At 41.2% G+C, this 25,768-nt stretch overlaps 1 protein-coding gene across 3 annotated transcripts; it reads left to right on the top strand.

The window, feature by feature from the left end:
- Positions 1–330: 330 nt before the first annotated feature.
- On the top strand, positions 331–25,435 carry MPHOSPH8 (M-phase phosphoprotein 8). 3 transcript variants are annotated; one of them, XM_027468711.3, is made up of 14 exons: positions 332–654; positions 4,789–4,944; positions 5,841–6,692; positions 9,968–10,064; positions 11,198–11,407; positions 11,861–11,986; positions 12,073–12,161; positions 13,228–13,368; positions 13,825–13,911; positions 15,837–15,991; positions 19,832–19,986; positions 21,420–21,547; positions 22,299–22,382; positions 23,044–25,435. In XM_027468711.3, exons 1-14 carry the CDS (start codon positions 394–396, stop codon positions 23,083–23,085), a joined length of 2,583 nt encoding a protein of 860 aa, XP_027324512.1. In that variant the 5' UTR covers positions 332–393; the 3' UTR covers positions 23,086–25,435. The 3 variants fall into 3 exon arrangements, with proteins under 3 accessions (XP_027324518.1, XP_027324512.1, XP_027324505.1); XM_027468704.3 differs by having other exon boundaries at positions 11,156–11,407; XM_027468717.3 differs by lacking the exon at positions 11,198–11,407 and having other exon boundaries at positions 331–654.
- The last annotated feature ends 333 nt before the right edge of the window (positions 25,436–25,768 follow it).

Below are 25,768 nucleotides of genomic sequence, written 5' to 3'. Positions count from 1 at the left end.
GAGAACCCCCCTTCCCCACCGGGACCTTGCCTTGAGGTGCCCACAGCCATCCTTTTGGCGCATTTCCCCCCAAACCCGTGGCTGCCTCCTGGTCCCCTCTCCACGCCTTTCCACGGACATGGGGAGAGCGGCGGGGGCTCTGGCCACCCGTAGCGCCGTGGAGATCCCTGTTTGTCCCCGTGTGTCCCCCACTGTGTCCCCCTGTCCCCGTCCCGCCGGGGCCTCAACCCCGCTCCCTCCCCGCCTCAGCCCCGCGGGCGGCCCCCGCAGTCTGCCCAGCCCCTGCGTGCGTCACGGGCTGGCTGCATTCCCATTGGCTGCGGCGGCCCCGCCCCGCCCGGCGGTGGCTGTCGCAGCCGCTTTTCCCCGTTGTCGGTGGAAGCTCGCCCCAAAATGGCGGCGGCGGCGGCCGGCGGCGGGGCTGAGGCGGCGGCGGCCAGGCGGGAGGGGGCGGAGGAAGAGGAGGAGGAGACGGCGGCGGCCGCGGCCGCTGAGGGGGGAGAAGGCAGCGGGCCGGGCGGCCGTGAGGCGGCGGCAGGAGGCGGCGGGGAGGCCGGAGGAGGCGGCGGCGGGGAGAGCGAGGAGGATGAGGAGGAGGAGGACGAGGAGGACGTGTTCGAGGTGGAGAAGATCCTTGACGTGAAGAGCGAGGGGGTGAGTGCGCGGCGGGGCCGGGGCGCGGTGCCCGCCCTCCCCTCACGCAGCCTGCCCCGAGACGGGGTTTTCCTGAGGAGAACCCCTCGTGTGTGGGCGAGGAGCCTTCCCCGGCGGCGCTGCTACGTGAAACGCGGTCTGCGAGCGAGGTTTTCCCTCTCTTGCTGCTCCAGCTTAAAAAAAAAAAAAAAAAAAGCAAACCTGACTCCTTACTAACTTCTCTTTTTGTCTGCAGCGCTGAGGTGCGCCGTGCTGCTACGCCTGAGCTGCAGGAGTGCCTTGGTGTAAGGTGTTTGGGCAGGGGGGAGCATAAAGGGGAAGGAACTTGGAGGTGGTTGCAGAGTGTATTTTAGTAAAAGTGACAGGAAAAAAATGCAGGGAGACCCCTCAAAATAGAGGGACCGCTTCCAGTTGAAATAACTAGCTCTAGAGATCTTCTGGTTCGGTTTAGGAAGTAATATCTTACCTTAAAAAGGTAAAAAGCAGCATGGATTTTTGGAGTTCTTCCAAAATTTCTTGAACTTTCAAAGCAAAAACTAAAAAAAAAAAAAAAAATCACCAAAGATGGCCTCTTTTAAAGTGCTTTTTGTATCTGCAAATTGTGTGTTCTGGCTAACTTACGCCTTCGGTTTCAGGCTTCAGTCAGGTACATGGTGGCACGGAAGGCGCCCTGCTTAGTGTGAAACGTGAGGGTTTTGAAGCCCTTAGGTCAGGGAAACTTGAGGTGAAGAATTGCTCACGTGTTTGTGGTGCTGTCACGAATAGGCAGTTTCATGGTGCAGTGTCTTGATGGCTTAAGAGGTAATAGCTTTCAGAGGCTCCAGAGGTAATACAGCATTTCTAGTTCTGCCTGTATAAAGTGTCAATCAAAACAGTGGGTCTGGCTTGAAAGGAAGAGTGCTTTTTCTGCAATGATGGCAGTGAAAATCAGCATACTGGGGGAGAAGGAGGAACGTACTGTTCCACACGCTTCTAAAGAGCACCAGAATGCCTGGAGTACCCCCCCTTAAACGCGTCAGTGGTGTCTGCTGGCTCTGGCAGCCCGTTCTGCTGCAGGCCCTGAATGGGGTGCTCTGCTGGGTGCTGGAGGTTGCCAGGCTGGGTCAGAGCACTGAGCATTACTGTGTGCGCGTGCCTCACCCAGTGCGTGCTCGCTGTGGCCTCGTAGCATTGGCTGCAGTTGTGCCAGATCGCCTTTCTGTTGCTATTCAGTGGGGTGCCACGCTCCTGTGCTTCAGACGTGCTGGGCAAGGCAGGTAATTGCATCTAACATCTAGTCCTAACATCTGAAAGGAGTGGAAAAAAGCTGCGTGGAGCATTCAGTGGAGCATACGGCATGTAGTCCGCTTTGGGACAGTGATTCCCAGGTGCATTAGGAAGCCCAAAATGATGCTGAACCAGCTGTTGATTTCGTGTGCTGTGTGTGCCCACATGGGAGAGCCTAGAGCATGGCACAGAGCAGCCCCTGCCACCTCTGGTCCTGATGGGGCTGGTGGCAGCACCGCCCGGCAGCACTCTGGGCACAGGGTCGGGCTGGGCAGCTAGACTTGCTGGTAGATGAAACACTAACTTGTCCTACTTGAGGTAATTAGCAATAAAAATTTGGAAATGGTATATTTAGAAAGCCTTTTGGACCACACTGAAATTCTACTAAAATAATGGTACTAAGGGAAACTGTGACATTTCCCTGTAGAAATGGGTAACATTAACTCTGTTCTTTAATGAGGTGGTGATAGGAGCTCTAGCCTATCACTGGGTCTTGTAGAAGTTACAGTGGCGTAAAAATGTTTTGAAGTCTTCACTTATTTATAAGTGACAGAAGAGAAATAATGTGGAATAAATTAACTTTGGCAGGTAAGGGAAAGGCTGTGTATGCATCTTTAATATGATGCTCCATCTCCTGCCTTCACTTACGCTGCATTTTTTTTATTATTTGCCGTATGGTGGATGTAGTCGTTCAACAGATAGACCTACATTTATGTAAGATTTTGTTTTATTCAGCTTCCTCAACTAATTAACTAACTTCTGACTGCTTTTGTACCTGAGTTATGAGGTGTAATGGTGGCAGTAATGAGCTGAAGGAATGGAATAACCCTGTGCTCTGGGACAGGAGGGTGACAGGCTGTAGGAGAGCACCTGGGGGTCCCTGCAGGCAGGTAGGTTGAGCAAGAGTCAGCTGTTCCTGCAGCAAAGAAGGCCAGCAGTATGAAGAGCATCGAGGGAGGTGCTTCCTCCTCTGTTAGCACTGCTGAGATGCCCCAGGAGTGCTGTGCCAAGCTCTGGGAGAGACATGGCCACGGCAGAGTGAACCCCGCGAGAGTTGTGAAGGCAGCGTGGGGACCTGGAGCACAGGGCATGCAGGGCAGTCTGATGAGATACAAAGGAAAGATTCCTTGCTTTGAGGGAGTGGGAGGAGTTCAGAGGGGTTATGAAATCTCCATCCATGGAGATCCTTAAAACTTGACAAATTTCTGAGCAGCCTGATCTAGCTGGAGCTGCTTTGAGCAGGGCATTGTGCTTGTTAGTTCCAGAGATCCCTTACAAACAGTGGCATAATTTTGGTTACAAAATTAATTTTGTTACAAAAGAAGGTTACTAGTTACTGCTTTCATGAGGAACCATGTTAGAAGAGAGGAAGAGACAGGTGAACATCACGTTTAAAGCTAATTCCTGAATCAAGAATGTATGGCTAAGCTAAATTTAAGAGGAAGTGTTATGTTAACATATCTGAATATAGGCTTTTTCATTTATTTCTTTGTCTGTGAAGCAAAATAAGGTTGTAAGCAGAATTGATTGCTGAAGTTTTATAGTTTTCAATATGTGCTGTATATACGAATACACTTCTTAAAAGGTCAGTGGTGCTCAGGCAAAAACAGAAAAATACGAAAATAAACATTTCTAATACCAAGTGTCAAATAACAGTTCTTTTGAAACTTTTGTTCTCCAGGCTTAGTTAGCAGTGTAGGATTTTTGGGAGCATCATCAATCTATTTATGAAAGAAAGAGATACTGTTATTTCACCTCTCTGAAGGTGTTTTGGTTAGCAGCTTTGTGAACTTCTCTAGAAAATAAGTTTAGGGATGGTTATGTTGCCTTATACTCATTATTACCCTTTTAATGGAAAATGGACTTTCTTAAATTTGCTGCTGGTCTTTGTCATACAGGTGCTTAAAGAGAATGCAGGTTTAATCCATGAAAGGAACCCCTTGATTTCATGGGATGTGACTTTGCTTTTTGGTTAAACTCAGTGCACACAGCCCAGAGTTGCCACTTGTCTGACGATGGCAGCATTATGCTTGGACCAATAAGCCTTGTCTTGCAGCGAGAAAATGAGTCTGTATTGAGAAATACCAGGATTCAGACTGCTTTGCTTAGGAGAAAGCAAGAGAGACTTGGGTGAAAAGCATCTTTTTCTTTTTTTTTCTTCTTCCCTTAATGGTAAGACTTCCTAATCAAGTAGAAAAACTTGGAGACTATAAGTTGTGATACCATCCTCCAATGAAGTCAGATACTGTTGAAACAGTTGGTCTAGGGCTGTCATACCATCTTTTACTGATGTCTTTGTATCCAGCTTTGGGATGTGCACAATCAGGTTTCATCTAGATTTGACTTGATCTCATTGAAAGATGTTTTTTTCCTGAGCAATTGTTACCATTTTGGTTTATCAGAAGTGACATTGCCTATAAATCTAACACATTATCAATTCCAGTTAAGAACTGTGTGAATGGTGTTATTGCATTATAAATCTTTAGGCATTATAAATCTTCAGCAAAGAGCAGCAATTAAAACTTGTACAGAAAAAATATTAACTTAATTTTGTAACTGTCAGAAAATCAATTTCAGTAAAATGTCTGGGAACATATGTGCGTTGAAACTGTGTTTCTGACAACAATCAGGTAATACAAATACTTGGGTTAAAACCACTACAACTACTGAAACTTTACAACCTCTTCAATTCAGCATGTGATGCAGATGGGAACAATTCTAGGAATTCTTACCTCAGCATGAGGTTGAATTCCCATTATATTAATTTTCACATACACAAAATGATGCATCCACTGATTACCCACAAGAACTGAGTACACTGCATAGTGTTGTATTTTATTAAATGTTTGCTTGTTTTTTTTCTTGCAGGGTAAAATTCTGTATAAAGTACGGTGGAAGGGATATACCTCTGATGATGATACCTGGGAACCAGAGGTGCATTTGGAAGATTGCAAAGAAGTGCTGCTTGAATTCAGAAAAAAAATTGTGGACAATAAGCCTAAACCTGTTAAAAAAGACGTGCAGGTGTGTTTCTCTTTCTGTTATCTTAAAATGAAGACAAATTCCCTATCTAGGCTCTGTTAATGGAGGACACGAGAATGGAAGACATCTGGGATATGGAATTAAAAATATTCTCTTTGATCTAAAACTGTTTTGTTTCAGCAGAAACTGAACGTTGCTGCTGCTGTTTGGTTAAGGATTTTTTTTTTTTGAATTGACAGGCTTGCTTGTAGAGTTGAAATTCATTAAAATTTATTTCAGTTTCTAATGAGACTCTATAAATGATGTATCGTCATTGTGGTTTGCTTTTGACAACAAAACCAACCCCTTTGCCTGCCCACAGGCTTATTCTTGTCACTGAAGTTGGATGCTGCTCGTTTCACCCTACTGCTTTGTGTAGCAGATTAAATTAATGGTTAACAAGCAAAAACCTTTTAGATAAGATAGGAATACAGAAAAAAGAACTGCAAGAAGGCAGCATATGGCTTTTTTCTCTTTTTTTTCTTGTTCATTTTTGTTTAACTGTTTAGTCATTTTCAAAATCATGTATAGGAATCTGAAAGCTGCTATTTCTGAGAAACCTGTGGATAAATCTTACAAAATCAGGTTAATTGCTTTTGGTGTAAAAGGCTTGTGATTTAATTCTGTTCTGGAGTCTGACTGCTGGATCTCCAGTTGCCTTGGTTTCCTTGTTTATGTATTGATTCTCTTTCAGGCAGTTAGAAATATGATTTAGGTAAGTGAGCTAGAATTGTGTTTACAAATTTTACAATTTGGCAGAAAGGAATGTTATTTGTAATGTTTAAACAGCAATTGACTTTTCCAAAAAGCATCATCACTGCCATTTCTGGATGGCTTATGCTAAAGTGATACAGTTTAATGAGGATTTTTTTTTTTATCTTTTCTGTACTGCATTTTAGAAACTCTCTTTAAATGATGATGTATTTGAAGCAGAATCTGACAGTGACCGGCAAAGTGAAACAAAAGATGATGTTTCACCAAAGAAGAAAAAGAAAAAGTCAAAAGATGGAGAGGATAGAAGTCCAGATGACCCGAAGAAGAAAAAGTCTAAGTCTGCGAAACTCAAAGAAAAACCTAGAACAGAATGTGAAAACTCCTCAGATATTGTGTTAGCAGATTCAAAACCAAAAAAAAGGACTTCAGAAACGAGGGAAGATTCAAAGGATCCTAAAAAACAAAAGAAAGAAGATAGTAAAGAAGTCAGGAAAAAGAAAGGAGAAGTTAAAGATGTAAAAGTAAAATCGAAAGAAGATTCTAAAGAAAATAAAAAATCACGGAAGGAGAAGCAAGATGTTCAGTTTGACTTAGAGTCAAGTACTTTAGATGATGCACTTTCTCAAGGAACTGATAATGAAACCTCAGACTTATATTCTGAAAATAAAGAGGAGAAACAAAAGGTGAAATGTGGAAAAGAGAGATTGGAACAAGAAATTGCTGAAAAAGATTTCATTACTGAGAGGCATCTGGATGGATCAGCAAGTAATGAAGATGATAGTGTTGAGGTTAAGATTAAAAGAAAGAAGAAGAAAAATCTGAAATCTGAAGATTATAAAGATGAAGGTAGAAAAGTAGAAACTAAAGATAACTATTTAGAGAAGAAGAGCGTGCACAAAAGGCAAAAAGGTCAAGAAAAAGTAAAAACTGTAGCTGCCGAGTTGGAGAAAGTGCCAGCTGCTCCTGCACCAGTGCAGAAAGGTTTGAAGTTGAGCACTGATGAAAGAGGAGGCAAGTCCACGGATTCAGCTGGGGAGGTAAGCAATGTTACAACATTAGGGTGGTGGGGGAGGAAGGGGTTAATCAAACACATTTGAGGTGGAGGTACTTCAAAAGGCTACTGTTTATGATGGCAAAGAGAAAAATAGGAATTGGAAGGTTAATGAGGTGAATAAAAATCTCAGTGCCCAATCTGTAGGCCAGGCTGAAATATTTCTGGATTCTGAACACTGGAAAAACGGGGAACACTGTAGGAGAGTGGAGTGAGTGTCTTTAGGTGTGAAAATACGAATTTCTCCTGTTTGTTGTGCGTACCTACTTAAAACAAAATTTACTGTTCCAGAGACACGTGCTTTCATTTTCAGCCTCTTGTTTCCCCTAGCTTCAACAGTAGGGCCTCAGTCTGACTTTTTTCTTCTTGCATAGTAATGCATTCAGTCTTGTAGCAGCTATCCAACGCCGCACAATGAAGCACATTTTTGAGGTAAGACGAACACTTGATCTGTCTCAAAAGCCAGCCACTCAGTTGTGCTTTACATGTATTAGCACCTTCTGAAGAATCGGAATGCTGAAATTGCTTCGAAACCCAAGTCTCTGAGATAATTGTGCAGCTTGTCTTGTCTTGTTAGAATTCCTGTGCTGCGCACAGGAGATGCTGAGTTGCACGGCTTGGTGTCATGGTAACTGCCAATGCTGTACCTATTATAACAAATGAACTAATCAAATACTAATAGAATATTTAATTTATTTTATTTAATTCAATCAGGAAACCAGGGTGGTAAAAGCAAAAAAAAAAAAAAAAAAAAAAGTGTGTAGTGGGGGGAAAAAAAAGCATTATTTCTAGAAAGTTTCTGAGGAAAAGCTACTTTTGGAGGATTTTTGTTCAGCTACTTGAGGCTATTCTAATATAATATGCAGTTCTTAAAAAATTGTCTGCCCAGAGATACCCCTTTCTGATATGGCTGCAGCTAAAATACCTTGATACTTAATAGATTTTATCCCACTCCTTCTAAGGCCACAATTCCATGGTGGCAGGTGCCTTATTTCTGTAGATTCAGCCGTGGTCCTCTGCTTCAGGCTGTTTTATGTATGGAGTAGGCCACCTTAAACATGATCAAGTTGATTTTGGATAGAGAATAGAAATATTACGTGGAGTAATCGCAGAGTAGAGCTACACAAAGTACTATTTTTGCAGGAGCTTAGTGGTGAAAGCTCTTGTAAACAAGGTTAATAGCATCGAGGCATAGCTGTGTCAAACAGCTCTTTAAATAATCCTCTCTGGACTGTTAACTAACTGGAATGGTATGGCCCTGTAGTACTCCGAGTATGTTTGAGGCTACAGCATTCATAAGAGAGCAACATTGGCAGTGGTAATTGGATACATCTTTGGAATCCTGTTTTATTTACCAAAGCATAAAAATCCTGTCATCCCAAACATGAAGAAATCATTAGCAGGTGGAAGCCTTTGTTTTCTTTTGGCTTTTCAGCCAGCACTGTCAGTAAAATGTCTGTATGTCTCTCGTGTACTGAGGAACCATGGAAAACATGCTGCTTTTTGCTCTCTCTCTGGGACCTCAAAAAACGTTTGCTGTCACTGGCTAGTTGTTCTCCAGAGCAGCTGCGGACTCATTACATGGGTGGGTTTGGTGGATAGCTTTAGGGTTTTTTATGGCTTCACAAAGCTGTTGGCCCAATCAGATCATTCTTTTCAGATAAAATTGTCGCATCGTTCTCAGCTACCTGTCCGTGATTGTGCAGCTCTGATTACAGAACATTGTTGTGTCAATTTGTAGCGTGATATTCCGTTTGAGGTCATTTTGTATGCTGAACCCTCCTTTCCTTTTGATTTACCTCCAAAAATAAATGCAGGGTGCATTGTGCATCTAATCAGTATTAGAAATCTGGAATAGAATTCAGGATAACTGATTATAACAGCCCTTGTGTTTAGCAAATACCTGGTAATGGTTTTGGTAAATCACTTGTCCCCTCCTACTTTGGGCATCTGCCTGGGACAACAGCTGCCTGTGCTGCCAGTTAATCATGTCTGTGATTAAAAGCTGGAGTTTTGTGGGGAATGAGGGGGAGAAAAGGAGGGTTCAGTGCTACAGCTCTGCTAACACGTTATCATATGCTAAATTAATTTATTTTAATTCTTTACCTTTCTAAGAAGTGGTAGCATTTAATGATGAATTCAGTCTGTAGTGCTTTGGTGGACTTGTTCTGGTGGCAGTTTTTCAGAAAGCCCGTGCTATTCCATGTACCCAGTTAGTGTTGGGGCTGATAAAATGCTCCTCCCTCCTCTAAAAATAACCTCCCTCCTACTCTATGGTTTGGAGGTTGCTGACTGAATGTAAAGAGAGGTTGGAGGAGAAGAAGAAAGGCAACCTTTGGAGGAGGCAGTTGGTTTCTTATTTTTGGTGCAGTTGGTTGTATCTCTCCATCTGCCATAATTTATCTGATACTAAGCTCAATCTTCTGTGCGGATAGAATAGATTTTGGTGGATTTTTTTTTTTTGTTTGTGCATTTTCCACAAATGACTATTGCTACATTGTTCTGTACGTGTGAAGTGGAAACCCTGAAACCTTCTGTATACAAATGTCAAGTTTTCTCAGTTATGGTCAAAGTCAGTTGTGTCATAACTGCTTTGAATATGTTGCTACGAAGGTCTTAAATACTTAGAAATGATTGCATTGTATTCAAGTTAAATATTGGAAACAAATGAGAGATTCACAACTTCAAATTTCCTTCCTGCAAATAAGTGCTTTATGATCCCTAAAGTACTTTGAATATTTGTGCCTCCTTGATCTGTAGTCTCCTTATTTCTGGACCAAGGGATTTTAGTTGTTTTGTCCCAGTTTTAGTAGAGATAATACTTTTAAGATTAAGAGACTTCTGGTTTCTACTTGATCTGTATTCATAAGTGATTTACCAGCTAACATTTAAGACTTAATGTTAAATAGAAAAAGTTTCCTGGTCCTTTTTTTTTTGGTCTTTGCTTTATATATATACATGTGCATGTGTGAATATCTGTCTATCTCATTTTGATGAATTGTAAAGCACCAAAATTTTAAACATATGCTGGTTTTGGCATATGTAAGCACCTTGCATGACTGGGATGCTGCAAAAGTCAGAATTGAACTTCCTTAATTTAGAAATAACATCTTTTCTCTTACTGAAGAAGCCTTCACAGAGTAACTCCTGTCTCACCCATTTAATTCATTTTCTTAGGAATGTCCACAAGCCTGTTTTATATACAGATTTATTTCCCTTTTTCTCCCTACCACTTTAATTTTATCTTTTTCTTGATATCAGGAGAAAGAAATAAAGAAAACCGAAATAAAAGACAAATCTCAGAAAAAGGAGCCTGAAAAAGAAGAAAAAAGCAGAAAAGAACAGAAAGGCCTAAAAAGTAAGTGCTAATTGCTAAAAAGAGAAGGGGAAGACCCTTCAAGGCATTCTCTTCTGATAACTACAAGAGCAGATGCAGTATATTTCTGTAGCACATTTCAGAAACACCTTTTGTTCTTATTTTAGGAAGCAAAAGCCTTTTATGGCTTTGTTAATGTATGCTTCATGAGAACACTGTATGTGCTTTCATATATGAGGCGTGAAAGTGTCTATAAAAACATGAGAGCCTTCTATACAAGTCAGGATTTTGCCTTTTTTCATTTAGTGCTGTCAATTATGCTTCGTTATCATGCTGTTAATAGCAGTCTTCCAATTCATCCAATGGTTCTCTATTTCCAGAATTGTTTTGTTATCATTCTAAATACACATTCTCTATTTTTAGAGTAACTTGTAGAGGTTCACTTCAGACAAACTTCCTACCTGATGCTTTAGCCACATTGAATTATTGTTCAGGCCTTAAAATAACAGAACAGGATTCTTTGAAATATGAAGAAAAGAGTCTAGGTTGCGCTTCTGTTTTATGCTGTTTAAGAGAATGTTGATGTTACCACTCTTGATCTCAGTAACATTCTGGATGATTTTGTTCAGGATAAATTTCCTTGCTGCTCTGACAAGGATAAACTGAGAGGAAAACAAAGTAGTCCACCTTTGGTCATTCTGAATAGGTATAGGAGGAGCTCTAGTACTTCAAATAGTTATTGCCAGAGGAACATTGTTCACTTAAAAGATAATAGATGCTTACAGTGCTCAAGAAAAGTGGTAACAGACTATTAATTACTGTTCCACATACAGCATGTGTCCTTTGTTTATCACAGGTACTGAACTGTATTTTCAAAGTAGTAACTTATGTGTGATTCAAAACCAAATTTGTTAAAAAGAAGGTGATACTATGTAGTAAGCAGCCAGAGCCCAGACTTCCAGGGTAGTTGGAGGTGAACTTGCTTTCCCTGATTTTGGCTTATGCTTAAGCTTGCTGCTATGCTCCAGCAATGATAAAGTTTTCTGAATGGACTCTGGTCACTCAGTTAAACTTTATGTGATAGTCTTTAGGGGCTCAAGTAGTCACTCTTGGTAACTGTCTTAATATTCTAGGCTTTAAAGACATCAAAAGTGTATTTGAATTGTTTAATGTAGCTTCAGAAGAAAAAAATGACTATTCTGAGAATAACCGCAAACGAGAAGAATCTTCGCTAGAATATAAATTCATAGAAGAATTAAAATCAAAGGACAGCAAGGTGTACAAGGAAAGGAGGAGCATAAGAGATGAAACAGAAACATGGAATTACATTGCTGCAGAAGGTGATCGAGAAGTAGTGGATGTGTGTCAAATGGAGGAGAACTCTGGTGAGCCGTAGAAGCAAATCTAGGAGAAAGCTGAGCACTTGCATTTAATATTCTCTCCATTCCTGCTTGCATCTTTCAGTGCTCCAATTCTTGTTTTCCCTGCTGGCTATAATAATGTTTTCTTTTGAAAACTCATTGATAACTTCTCAGCTTATCAGTGTGTTCCCAGTGTATTCCTGCTATTGCTGTAACACCGCTCACCATCTCTGATCCCTTCAGCCTAATGCTGTAGAACAACTAAGCGATTTCTTTCAAGTGTCTGCTTGTAACATGGCTGCTGTTGTTTGGAACCATTTCACACTGGCTTCCAGAGTGTTTGAATGAAAAGTAGCATGTTGTGCTGCTGATCATTGAAGCAGTGAATGATCTGGAAACAGATAAAATGATCTGGAAACAGATAAGTTACTAGTTACTTATGTTTTTTTTTCTTCTGTGAAATCAAATACGTGATAGATGGCAAGCAACAAGTCCTGAGTTTGGGTATGGACATGCAGTTGGAATGGCTGACACTAGAAGACTTCCAGAAGCATCTCGATGGAGAAGATGAGAATCATGTCTCAACAGAACCAATATCCAGCAGTGAGTAGTTGCTGGGAGGAACGGATGTTTCTGATCTGGCATTTCAATGTGGAATATTCTATAGCTGCATTAACTTTATTTTCTAGCACTCCTGAGGGATGCTGTCAAAAGCGGGGATTATATGACAGTGAAGATGGCACTTTCTTCAAGCGAGGAATATAATCTGGATCAAGAGGTAAATGCTCTGTCATAGAGCTGTTGAGAGGGGGGTGGGTGGGAAGTACAAATGTGGATTGTTTGAAAAGCTACGTCCTGCTAGTAGCGGTTTTGTGTTTCACCTTGGAAAAAGCACAGTGGGAGAAAAGGGAGCACAGGATACAAGGTTTCAATATTTGTTCCCATTTCATCCAAAGAAAAAGTGAAATTTCGTAGAAACATCCTACTAGCTGGATTTGCAAAGGATTTGCCTACTGGATTTAAACTGAATAATAAACGTAGAATTTTAAGTGGTATAAGGAATGGTGATATCTGGCAGATTAAGTGCCTGAAACATGTAAAATGTCTATACATGAAAAAAGGTCATTTTTTTTTTTTGTTCAGCAGACTGGGGCAACTTCACCCCATGAATAATTTTTTTTGTCGGCTGTGTGCTTACCGTTTTTTCCTTCAGGGGTCTATTTTCCTGTTAACCAGTACTGTAACTCCGTTTTTGAGAATTAAAATCTCAGACATCAGGATTTTAATCAGTGACCTTGTGCACTCATGTAGCATTTTGAGGACTACACATTATGCTAAAACTTTTGTAGTGTTGGAGAAAAAAAGATGCCAAATGAACTCTAGAGGCAAGCCCATGGTTTTTGGATTGTAGTGTCTGATGGACAATGCAAGGAGTGGTGAGGAGACTGGCTGCCCACAGGAATCTTCATATTTTTCCTCAGATAAAATCCAAAAGCTGTGTTGTGGTAGCAACTGGCTTAAGGCAATGTGAATTTTCTCCAGTGGTTCCCGATTTTTTTTCCACTGTCTTGCTGTCTTCCCCGCCGTCACATACCTTGCTGCTTTTCATCCGGCCTCGTTCTGTTTTTCCTTCTTGCTCGGCTCATTAGATTTATGAAGCGCCGAGTGTGAGGCCTGTGGGCGAGGGAAGTGGGAGGTGATAGTTTGTCAGCATCTGGCAGTCATCTATGTGTGAATTCTTCTGCTGGGGAGGAGAATCTCTGTGAAACCTGTTGATGCACTTGCAGTCTTTGTCTTGCGGTTTTGATTTATCTTCAAGTATTTGGCAACGATTGTTGTTGCAGGACTCGAGTGGAATGACCCTGGTGATGCTTGCTGCCGCTGGTGGGCACGATGACCTCCTGCGGGTCTTGATCAGGAAAGGAGCCAAAGTTAATGGCAGACAGAAAAATGGAACAACTGCATTGATACATGCAGCTGAAAAGGTTGGCTTGTTTTCCATCATATTTGTAGTTCTTGGCTCTTTTATGTACGTGCAAAAGTGGGATCCGTTTTTTCTGCCCCTTTAGCTGATCCCCAAAAAAGGGAGACCTTAAGCTCTTCCCAAACAAAGTCCAGATTGATTAAAGTTAAAGGATGTTTCATGGTGCTCTCTTTTGTTCAAGTTGGTTTGTGAGCTTCCCAAGTACAGGAGATACGAGGCCAAAGGAAAGCTTGATTCCAGTTTCATGGTCAGTGCAGGCTTTTTTTCCCCCTTAAGTGATAACTAATACCAAGTTATGTAAAAAGTAAGAATTAAATGTCTATGGCTCTTTATTTGCCAGTCTTAAATGAGTTTTATGAGCAATGGGAGAGAACAACTGCAATTGTGACATGCACTATGCTTATATTTTGAAAATGAAAACTAAATATTTTATATTTACTTGTTTTGTGTTTTTAAGAATTTTCTTACAACGGTCGCTATTCTTCTGGAAGCTGGGGCGTATGTGAACATGCAGCAGAGCAGTGGTGAAACTGCTTTAATGAAGGTAAAATCAATATTTGTTCTGATGCAGTTTAATAGTAATACTTGGGAAACTAACAGAGTATAGAAGACATAAAAGTGCATTTGCAGAGTTAATTTAGTCAGGGGACATATACTGCATTTGAAATGCAAATACTACTCATAGTTACGTGAGGCAGTGTTTTAATCCATATTTTTTTAAGGTATTATATCTAAACAGTGGATCCGGATGCCATCAACTTAGTGTTAAATGTGGCTTCTCATCTCTTTCATTGTTTGGGTCAAAGAAATGTAGACGTGGTCTTTAAACTGAGATAATCTGATTGTCAGCAGGGAGACCAAAAACTCCACAAAGGAGAATCTTTCACAGAATGTTGCTGTGAAATGTTGACTTCTGTCTTATAATCGCTGGCCAGAAATAAAGTAACTGGTTTACAGTCACCTTCCCACTACCTGTTCTGCACCTTTATTTCCTCCAACCACAAAGGAAATCATTTGTTTATGTATTTACTGTTGTTCTAATGGGAAAATTCTAAGACTCTTAAAACAGCCTGTGCTCCTCTTAATATTTTCTGGTTTGTATTGGATAATTCCGCTGAAGTTCCTCTTCCTGATAAACTTGTTCTGTTTTCATGGAGGCTGTTTACAGAAGAGATTACAAGAGGTTTTCTGTGCAAGACAACGTCATATTGTTTCTCTCTTACCTCTGCAAGGCTCAGAGGGTTCATATCTTCTGTAAAGAAAGTGGTGACACATTTGTGGTTTCCTCAGTCACTTACGTCCAAAATCTCTTTGCAGTTTGTCTGCCTCCATGAACCTCAGTTTCGAGCTTCATATTTCTTCAGTAATATTTTTCTTGTTTGATACACAGCTGTGCATACTTCCTAATTGGCATCCTACAGTGACTTATTCCCTGTATTTATTTGCGGTGCAGATATGGAGAGTTGGGTCTTAATTTCCCGTAACTTACTGAAACAAGTTTAGCCACGTGTGGATAAACATACCGATGTGTTTATCAAGTCACTCTTTCTTAACCTAAGGAGTTGGATCTTACTTCTGAAAGCAGGGGGAGGGAAGTCTTGGCAGTTCATTTTTCTCAGAGGTGATACGTGATTTTTGTGGTGTTGTAAGGTTCTTGTTTGTTTTTTCTCTTTTTTTGGGGGGAAGGGTGTATTGGTTTTGTTTATTTATGGAAGATTATGGATTGAAAGTGGATATGAAAGTTCAGGCCTTAAACAAATTTCAGATGTTCATTTCTGAAAGGCCTCATGAGGATAGAAATTTATATCTCTTGTGCCTTTCCCTAATTCTGAGTGAGATGTTTGAAAACAAGCTGCCAAGAGTAAGTTTGTGTCCTTCAAAGTAGGGCTTTATTTAGCTTTTCCTGTACCTTTGTCCAGTCTTCAGTTGAGATGCCCTGAAATTAAATTCTTACTGGAGGTAATGTTGATCAGGCTTGGACACTTACACAGTTGAAATAGTATCTGTCTAAAATGGCTAAATAATTTGGGGGAAATTCCACTCGTTTACTGGAAATCTGAAGTAATGGACGTTTAGAAGTGTTAGATCAGTCATCCTGAATGCTTCTGCAGAAGCCTGTTTGTTCAGGCATGAAGGCAGTTTACAGTTACTGTCCTTGAGCAGCTTAAATCTTGTCATAGAACTTCTTTTTGTCTTTTTAGTAATCCATTTGGCAACCCTGAGTGTTGCTAATTCTGTGGGATCAGCTGCATAGTATTGCCTGGGTAAAGGTGAAGTATTTACATGTATGTGGCATGATCCTGAGTTAGCAGGATTTGTGCTAGCATTCCCTGGATGCCTGCTTAAACTTGTTTTCTGAATTGTAACTAAATTTGGATTTTAATTTGTTTCTGCAGTCCTGCTTTCTTTGGTGTTACAGTGTTCTAATGGGATTTTGTTGTTGCCCATCCTTCCCTTCTCTTTGCACAGGCGTGTAAAAGAGGGAATTCTGACATAGTGCGGCTTATGATTGAGAGCGGAGCAGACTGCAATATTTTGTCAAAGCATCAGAACAGCGCACTTCATTTTGCTAAGCAGTGCAATAACATACTGGTATACGAGCAGCTCAAGAGTCATTTGGAAACGTGAGTAAACTGTACTTTGAAGTTTGTTCTGTCAAAGCTGGAAACACTGGGCCTGTCATAATTTGAAGTCATGGGGAAGAGGGAGAGAGTTCTGGAAAGAAAGCATCTGCTTTGGGCACAAAGCTAACTGATAAATCATGTGAAATGCAAACTGTGTGAGCTAACAATTAGCAGGAAGTTACTTAAACACTGAGTAAAAAGGTGGAGAGGAGGAAAAGGGAATTAGTAGAAGTGAAAGATTCCTCAGAGTAGAAAGAAAGTAATCAGAAAAAATAAAAGCTAAGTATTGGACAGTTGAATGTAAAGTCTTATTAGGGCATGGAAAGTAAATCATTCATTTAAAAAAATAAAAAAGCGGTCTTTTGTTGGGGGCGGTAGAAGACAAAAAGTCCCTGCAGATAGGAAATAATGAGGGTGTTGCTGAGCCTTAAGAGTCAGTTGTGAGTGGAGAGTTCAAGAACTCTGTGCTGGAGAGGTAGGTACAGCTAATGTTCCAGTAAATGATGGAAATGCAAACATCTATCATGCGACAGAATGGCCAAAGAGCAGTGCAGTGTGTGTGGTGAAATACACAGAACGGATTAAGAATGATACAAAGTAGGGACAAGAATAAAAGTGGAGAGAAAGAGCAAGCTCTTCGAATGTCAGTTTGGAAGAACCACTAGCTAACTGATAGTGTATCAGAGCAGAAATTCGTAACCTACCATCTCCAAACTTGAGTGACCTTTAGAGAAAGTCTCAGCTTCTGCAGCAGGTGAAGTATTGCCATGAGTGCCTGTGTAGTGCCAGAGGAGTGCTATCTCAGTGCAGGTCTTTTTGTTGTTTTATGATGACTTTCTTTGTGGTTTTTATGTCCAATTCAAGAAGACCAATGTATCAGGTGCCTTGTAGTCATTCTCTTTTTAGTCCACAGAAAACTGTTTCCATCTCTGGTCTCGTTTCCCATCAACTAACTTCTTAAATCTATTTTGACAGAAACCGCCTCTTAAATGGTCACTGCTGCTTGCTGTAGTACTGCTAATACTCTTATTCTGTTATGAAGCTAGTAGTAGTCTTTCCTTTATAACCTTATAAATGCTCCATTTAAGAATACCAAGTCTAAAAAATTAATATTAAGCAAATATATAAGCAAATGCTCCCATACGATCATTGTGCTGGTGTTCACAATGGAGATTACAGAACCCTTCTGTAAGGCAGAGAAATTTGTGGATTATTTTTGTAAAAAGTCAGTATAAGACATTTTATTGCAAACCAATAAAACCTGGGTATATTTCCAAGGCTAGGGGATATTTGCCCGTGATGTCTAAAGGAACTCAGTTATGAAGTTAGTTTGGTTGAGGTTGGCAGGGCCCCTGGAGGCCCCTGGTGCCCCCCTACCCAGGCAGGGACACCCAGAGCAGGCTGCCCAGGCCCACGTCCAGGCGGCTTTTGGGGATCCCCAAGGAGGAGACCCCACAGCCTCTCTGGGCAGCCTGTGCCAGGGCTCCGTCACCCGCCCAGCACAGCAGTGCTGCCTGGTGCTCAGAGGGAGCCTCCTGGGTGCCCGGCTGTGCCCATGGCCTCCTGTCCTGGCACTGGGCACCACTGAGCAGAGCCTGGCTCCGGCCTCTCTGCACCCTCCTGTCAGGGATTTAGGGACACGGATGAGATCCCCCTGAGGCTCCTCTTCTCCAGGCTGAGCAGCCCCAGCTCTCCCAGCCTCTGCTCACAGCAGAGATGCTCCAGTGCCTTCATCGTCCTGGTAGCCCTGCCTTGGGCTCTCTCCAGGTCCCTCTGGTACTGGGGAGCCCAGAACTGGACCCAGCACTCCAGGTGTGGCCCCACCAGTGCTGAGGAGAGGAGAAGGACTGGACCATGGGCACTGGTCTCCAGCTAAACTTCCCAACACTGACTTTTTGCTGAACTAACATATTCAAATCTGGCTTGATACTGGAGGGGGTGAAGCAGTATTGTGGCACCAGTATTTTTAATGCACCATAGTTTGTCTGAGGTATTGTAGATCACTGCATTTAACTTAATTAAGTGTTAAAAGCATAAAAACTAATAATAATTTTTCAAACATAAAAAAAATTAAGTGAGCAAGGGCGGGTGAAGTAGATAAATTCTCAAGAGTTAACTTTTTGAAGGCAACAGCAAGTACACAGACAAATGTGATCTGGCACGTGCCGTTCAGTATATTGAATCTTTCTTTCATTCACTGCTTGATTCCTTTCCAGACTGTTTTATATTTAAAATCTGCCATCTTCAGGTTTGGCTATGCTGCGTGATCTGTTTTGTAAGATATTGAACATGTAATTTTGCCAGTGAAAAGGCAGGTGAAATTAAATCCTGGTAAATGCAAAGTGATGTCTGTGGGGTTTCGCTGTAGTAATGTGAATTACAGAGAGTAAAACAGCTCTTGTGAATTGAGAGGGCTTCTGCACTCACCATAATTACCTGAAAATACCAGCTCAGTGCTGCCTTTAAATCAAAAAGGAAGATAATACAGTACTAGTGAAGCTGAAAATAAAATCTAAATCCATGTTGCCTGAAGGTCTTAAATAGTGTGTCCCATTCCCTTCACCTCTTTTTAAAAACAGTTGAAGCAAAAAAAGGCAGAAGTAGAGATGGTCAGAGAGACAGAGCAGAAGGGGCTCCCCCCAGGGCAGTTTGAAAGCTCAAAATTTCATTTTTTCAGTTGTCAGGGGAAAAAAAAAACATGAGGAAGGTTCTAGAGGCTGTCCATTTAAATGATTAATAAGTGGGAAACGGAGAAATATTTTTGTGCAGGAAAGCTGAATTACGGATTTCATTGCAAAATGCTCTGGTCACGATTGCATGGGAATTAAGAAGGGATTAAGCGGATCTGCAGAGAGGTGTGGTTTGGTTTTGGATGCCTCTAAATGGGATTGCTGGAAACTAGGGCAGCGTACCTCAAAGACTGCTGTTCAATTTCCCTTATTTATATAGCTCTGGAAACTGGGCTAGGTGAGCTTCTGGGCTTGCTTTGGTATGGCAGTTCTGGTGGTTTCTTTCCAGTGAAAAACCTCAGGTTTTTAGGCTCTGTGGGCGATAATCTCAGGCTGGCGTGGAGGGGAGCTGTGCTTTGAGTCATGGCTTGGAAAGCTGCAAAGCAGAGAGTCGGGACCTTTGCCTTGCAGAGGCATTTAAACCTCATTTGTGTCAAAACAGCTTTCCAAAGAGGATTACTTGATAGCTGGCTTGTCAGAGTGCCAAATACCATAGGTTAATGGGGTCTCTGTTGAAGGACAGCCTGCATGCTTAATTTAGCAGCCCCTGCCCTTCCCAAGTACCCATTTTATTTATTGCCGGGTGGAGGGGGGGGCTATTTAATGCTAGAATTGCTGCTTTTTCCATGGCGTTTTAATAGAGCTGGGAATAATTGGGAATTGCACTCCTCTAACAGTATGACCAATAAAATTGTAGAGTGTCTGATTTACCTGGCATTGTACTTGCAGTCAGTCTGTGGGTCAGCCGTGCTAGGGAAGCCGTTCCTGTTCAGCCAGCTGGTATGTGCCTGATGTTCCAGCAACATCTTCCTACAAAAAGAAGTATGTGGCTAGTGAGAGATCTTGGTATCTGCTGCAGTGGACTTGTCCACAAAAATAAACAGCAGAGACCTGATGGATGGATTTCACAAACAGATCTCTTGATAAAATGTTCGATTCCCACAATATTGGGATCTGGGGTTCATCTACATGTAAATGTCAGCAATGAAGCCCTGAAAATTGGGAATTCAGAAAGGTGATCTGAAATCCTGTTTTGTGTCAGCTCTGATCAAGTCTGTGTCTGGTAAGGTAATTTACTGCGTGATGTACAGGCCTCACTTTGCTCTTCCAGGCTCTCAAGAGTAGCAGAAGATACCATCAGGGACTATTTTGAAGCTCGTCTTGCTTTACTGGAGCCAGTCTTCCCAATTGCGTGTCATCGGCTCTGCGAAGGGCCAGACTTCTCTACAGACTTTAACTATAAACCCCCACAAAATGTCCCGGAAGGTAGGGATTTTGTTGTGTTTCCTACTTCCTATTTTTTAAAAAGTAAAATAGCGCATTGAGAAGCTGCTTTTTAAGGATGTCTTAAGTATCTGCTATGTGAAATTGTTTTTGTCACCTATTATAATAGAGTGCATTACATTGGGGATGTTCTTTATACTCAGATTAAGGAATGTGGAAGTTGAAAGCAGGAAGCCCTGCTTTAGGGAGAGGAGGAACATGTTTTAATGCATTGTGGGTGGGTTTTGTGTATATGTGTTGGTGGTTTGGGTTTGGGGGTTTTTGGTTTGGCTTTTTTTTTTGTGGGTGGTTTTGGTTGTTGTTTTTTGGGTCACCACATAGCTTATGCAACACATGAACTGAAGGAAGAGGTTGCCTATGTAACAGGTTTACCTTAGGACAAATAATAATTAGAAATATTAATCTAAGAGAGTACTTTAATATTTAGGCATCTTAACGTAGAAGTACTTTGAGAATCTAGTAGTGGATCACCTTGTTTTGTATACAGTGCCTAACACACTGGTATCTTGGTGTGCAGTCATGACACTATTGTGACCCAAACCCAACTTAGAAAGGCTGTAAATAAAAGAAGCCAGTGTCAACCAACTCTGTTTTGCCTCTGAGCCCCTTTGACAAGCTGAGGATCAAATTCCCAAGATACTTAGGAATACTTCTTCATTCTGTCGGGAATCCAGAGAACAATCTCTGATGCTCTTTTTAGCTGAGTCATTTTTTCTTGCCTTTTGAGTGTATCAGGGAAATACCTTCTGATGCTGATCTTGTTATTTTGTGTGTTCTTTTCTTTTTTTTTTTTTCCAAAATAATGCATTGATGTGATTGAAATACTACTAAAACTAGGATTGTGAGTGGTTATGTGTATCCAATTTTTATTTGCTTGGTTAAAATATATCCCATTTTTTGATGCAATATGCTTTGTAGAATTAGGAAATGTTATATACTATTAAAATGAGGCATTTGGGGGTATTGAAGACAGTTGCTTATGAATTTCAGTGCAGTTCTTAAAAATCCGTAGTTAATTAAGCTCAGTTGTCCCTACCAAGAAAAAAGACAACCCAAGCTACATTAAATTCCCTGACACTTTAGATAAATCTAAAAACACAGAAGTGAACTGTACCTGAGGATTACTGTATTCATTTTGTTTTCCTTTGTAATAGCCACGTGAAGTTAGTCCTGCTGCCAAAAGACCTTGGCTTTGTGACCCGCTCAGTTGTGTTCTGTGTTTGGGTTGTGCTAGGGAGATCAGATTTTGCATATTTGCTTTTTTTTCATATTCCTTCAGTTCTCCATTGGAGTTTAATATTTATACAAACGTTAGAGGTACCTAACTGTTCGTATCCAAAAGTTCAGCGTATGCGGTTGTTCTAAATAATGGCTCTCGTTTCAGCCTTATGTGACTGAGTTGCCTTCCCTTTTAGGATCTGGAATCCTTCTCTTCGTTTTCCATTCAAATTTCTTTGGTAAAGAAGTCGTTGCTCGGCTCTGTGGACCATGCAGTGTACAAGCTGTGGTTTTAAACGACAAATTCCAGCTCCCTGTATTTTTGGTAAGTCATCATATAACTGACTGACCGTAAAACTGGTCTGTAAAGTCTGTGGAACAGCCTGGGAAATTTTAGAGCCTTAATTTGGATTTTGAGTGTTATGATGCAGGCGTGGTGGTGGTGGTGGCTGGTGATGTTGGTGTGTGTTGTTTTTGTTGTTGCTGTTTACTTATTTTTTAATTTTTGAAATGAACTTTTTGGTGTGTGTGTAAAGAACTGCAAACCCTGTAATATTAGATTCCTTTAAAAGTTATGACTTAAAAGCCAGGGGCATGGTTGTGGGCAGCCTGCTCTGGGTGTCCCTGCTTGAGCAGGGCTCAGACCAGGTGGACACAGAGGTGCCGCCAACCTCAGCTGCCCTGTGACGCTGCGACCTCAGGACTGAGGGCTTGAGCAGGGAGGCGACAACTCTGAATCTGAAGGTGCTTCACTTCCCAAATTCCCCTGGCCTCTCCAATTTTTGACTCAAGTCTGTTATTAAATATAAATGTTTTGCCTTGTTTTAATGAACTCCCTTGTGTTTCTACCAATTAATTTAAATTTCTTTTTTTTCCTGTTAAATGTATCACTGTGCACTCTGTTGTTTTTTTTTCCCTGCAATTATGACAAAGGTTATTTGCAGCATGTGCAACTTTAAAACAAAGAAACAGACACACACACACTAGTTTAATTGTCATGTTCTGTTATTTCAATTCGCACAGCACTTTTAACCGTATCCTGCCACTAATTTTGGTGATTTTCTTTTTCCTTTTAGGATAGTCACTTTATTTATTCCTTCAGCCCTACTGCAGGCCTTAACAAGCTTTTTATACGGTTGGCAGAAGCTCCTACTGCCAAGGTACCAAATGCTCTCAAATACTATGTACTGTACAACAAGTTAACTCTTCTGTAGTCTGAGTGCTTCTGGTTGTGTGTTGCAAATGTAAAACCAAGGATTCCCCACTGTCTTCTCAACCCAGTTCTTATCAGGAACTCGTGTGCTGGGATAAACTAATGGTACAGCCAAAATTTTTCTACATCTGTACCGTGAATTTAATGACAACTACAGGGAGTTGTCATCTGCATACAGATGTTTTTTGTGTGCCTTTAGAGTTTGGAAGTATTTATCCCGATACGCAGTGTGCTGTTAAATAGCCTGTGGTGTCCTTTGTGTGTGCTTCCAGGTGGTTTGGGCAGTCATCCCACTGCACGTTGCAAGAGGAGTTACAGATCCTGTGTAGTGGGGCTTTTTATGGAAGATGCACCAGTAAATTTTTTAGATCTTCATATTTAAGACTTAAATTGTTAAATATTTTATTGTACGCTTCAGTTTTTTAATCCATTATGAATAAGGATATTCATATGAAAGTGTGTGTGTGCATGTCTAGTTCATACTTTTCCTTTTTTTCCTCTTCTGCTCATGACTGAGCAATCTCATACGTGCCTTTCCTCATGCAGAAGACGTTCAGTACAGCTTCACGTGAACAATCTGTGTACGAATCCTTTGCTTGTTTTTCCAGGTAAAGCTGCTAATAGGAGCGTACAGAGTGCAGTTGCAGTGACCTCACAGTTGCAGACGTGTTGAGTGGACTGACACTTTTGGAAATACTTCTGATTCCTCTGTTCAGAGACTGACAAAGCAGTTTGGAACTTTTTGGCACCACACCCTTAGGACTAAGCTCCCATCTCACTGTCATTTGTTGGCATTCATATAGGAAAGGATGTGTTGGAGAGCAGCTGCGTGTGCTACACTGGTTGGGACAGGGTTGTCAGCATTTTTTTTACCTTTTACAGATGTAGATGTAAGTATTTGTGCCAATACACACAATTCTGTTTAACTTGTGGAGTCCAGACTGCATATTTCAGCTTTTCCACAATGTGGAATGGTGCATATGAGAACTATTTAAGGTAACTAAGTAAAATGTTTTTTAATAGAAGGATCTTTTCCATTTGTAAACTACAGTTTTCTACTTACTCTAACTGTAATGTTTCTATGTAAAATGCAGAACTGATGTATTAGAGCCATGGGTAGAAGTTACACTTTAAAGTTACTGCATTAGACTTAACCTTGAATCACTAGGGGCTGCGTTCTGGTTTGAACCTCTTCCTGCTGTTGCTTCCTGATGAGAAAGCAGGTGTGCTGAGAGGGATTCCCTTCGGACACACATTTAAGTCCATGTGCAGGTATGAAGAAGGGCATCCAGATAGGCCCAATTTGCAGAGAGCTGCGGTCAGATTCCTCCTTAGGTCAATGCTTGAAAACTAATTTTGTATTAGAGAAGCAACTGATAGTTTTACAGGCATCTTAACTGGGGAGTTTTTAGTTAAGTGGCATATGGGAAAACAAAAGCTGCAAACAGCAAACCACAAAACTCATTAACCTACCTTCAGTGTGCGGGCAGTGCTTTTTGTACATGAGAAAGTACAGAGGGCTTCAGCTGTTCCCAGCCTGGTGAGAACACGCATTGCCCTCTAGTTCAGAAGTTCAGTTCCTGAGTGCAAAGAGCTGCTATCTTTTTTTTTTTTAAAATGCCTCATTTTATCAGATGACAGCAGTTCTGTGATGGTTCTGTGCTATACTATACAAATGTAACACTTCTGCATGAGGTACAGAGTATTTTTCTTTGTAAATTAAACATCTTGGAAAGTAAAGGGGGGAAAAACGGAGAAAAAAAACAGATTGTGCCTTTGCTGTTCTGGTTGCCACAGGTAGTTTACATGCCACTATGTGCCTATACTGCTCACAAAACTATTGTGGATAAATTCTTTAATGTATTCGAGTGCTCACCATTAAAATGGTGCAGATGTATCCTTTTAAGAACTGTGACTTTGTATGAAAAAGTTCAGTTAGCCAGGTTTTAATTTTTGGTTCTTGAAAGTTTAAAACTTTCATAATGAGAGATGCCAAATTATCGTAACAAAGCACACTATTTCAATTTTGTGGAATGTCACATTAAGCTCTATGAAACTAGAACAGCAGCACGACGTACTCGCTTCTGTTTGGATTTAAAATAGTCTTTTTGCAAACAGTATTGATGAGATGTTAACAGGTCTGGGTTTTGAACAGACGTGTTACCTCCGCCTCTGATACACGTGAGATACCTCATTTTGCTAAATATCGACGCCTGAGATGCACAAAAAGCGCTGGCTGAGAATCAGGTTTGTCCCTACCAGCACTTGGGAATTTTGTGTAGCTGCATTTCTTCTTCGTCACTATTAACGAACTTTTAAGCATATTATGAAATAATCCTGGAAGATTAATAAGGGTAGGGTATGCTCTGAAGTGTTTCCTTACATTGGAGTGATCGCTGTCATGTACGTGGCTACCATTTCCTCACTATCCCTGCATTTACGCTTCAGAGTATGGTGCGTGCATGGTGAATGCTGTACAGCACACCTTGGTGGTAAACGTTGGAGCTGCTCAAGGACTGTGCGAAGACGGGGACAAAGGGTTTGTGAACAAATGTCCATATAATATTTAGATGCTGTTTAGAACCTGTTGTACGGTCTAATCTAAAAATGTCTAGTACTGCTCCAAGAGTTGGCGTAGCAAATAGTTGTCAAAGGTGGTGTTGGGGGGGATTTTTTTTTTTATTTTTATTTTTTTCCTCCCTTCCCTTGAGGTGTTTGGGAGGGAGGGAAGAGTTCTGCAGGACTGGGGAATAAAACCTGAGTTCATGAAGCTCTTATTGAGAGATGGATTTTGCAGCCATCTCTTTTGGTTGGGGATATAAAGTTTAGATCCCTATTTAAGATATGTAAAAGGTGTATGAAAAGATGTTTAAAGCTGTTACTTGTCTGACTTTACTACATTGTTTTTATCCAACTGCTAAGTAAAAGGTTTTGGTGGACAAAGGAGAAAGAGAAGGTAGCTATAATAAAAATCATTTCTGTAGACACTGTGCAGAAATACTTCTGAAGTATTTGTGTGTTTTTTCTTGCTGCTATCAATCAGCAAGGCTGAGCAGCTGGCCTTACGATGAATGGCAGTGGCAATTGTCCTGATGGCTTGGATTTGTCATATTTTACCGCTGCAACAGCAGCACTTGTGGTCCTGGTGTCTCTCTCAGGTACTGGAGGCTGGTGGGTGACAGAGGTGGCTTCCTCACAGCTCATCTGAGCTTTCTGCATCCATTTTGTGAAAGGGAGATGCTGTAGAATGATGAAGTGATGAAGGCACTGGAGCATCTCTGCTGTGAACAGAGGCTGGGAGAGCTGGGGCTGCTCAGCCTGGAGAAGAGGAGC

The sequence above is a fragment of the Anas platyrhynchos genome, chromosome 1 (genome assembly GCF_047663525.1).
Source record: "Anas platyrhynchos isolate ZD024472 breed Pekin duck chromosome 1, IASCAAS_PekinDuck_T2T, whole genome shotgun sequence".
Taxonomy (NCBI): domain Eukaryota; kingdom Metazoa; phylum Chordata; class Aves; order Anseriformes; family Anatidae; genus Anas; species Anas platyrhynchos.
This window is presented reverse-complemented; position numbering and strand designations above follow the sequence as displayed.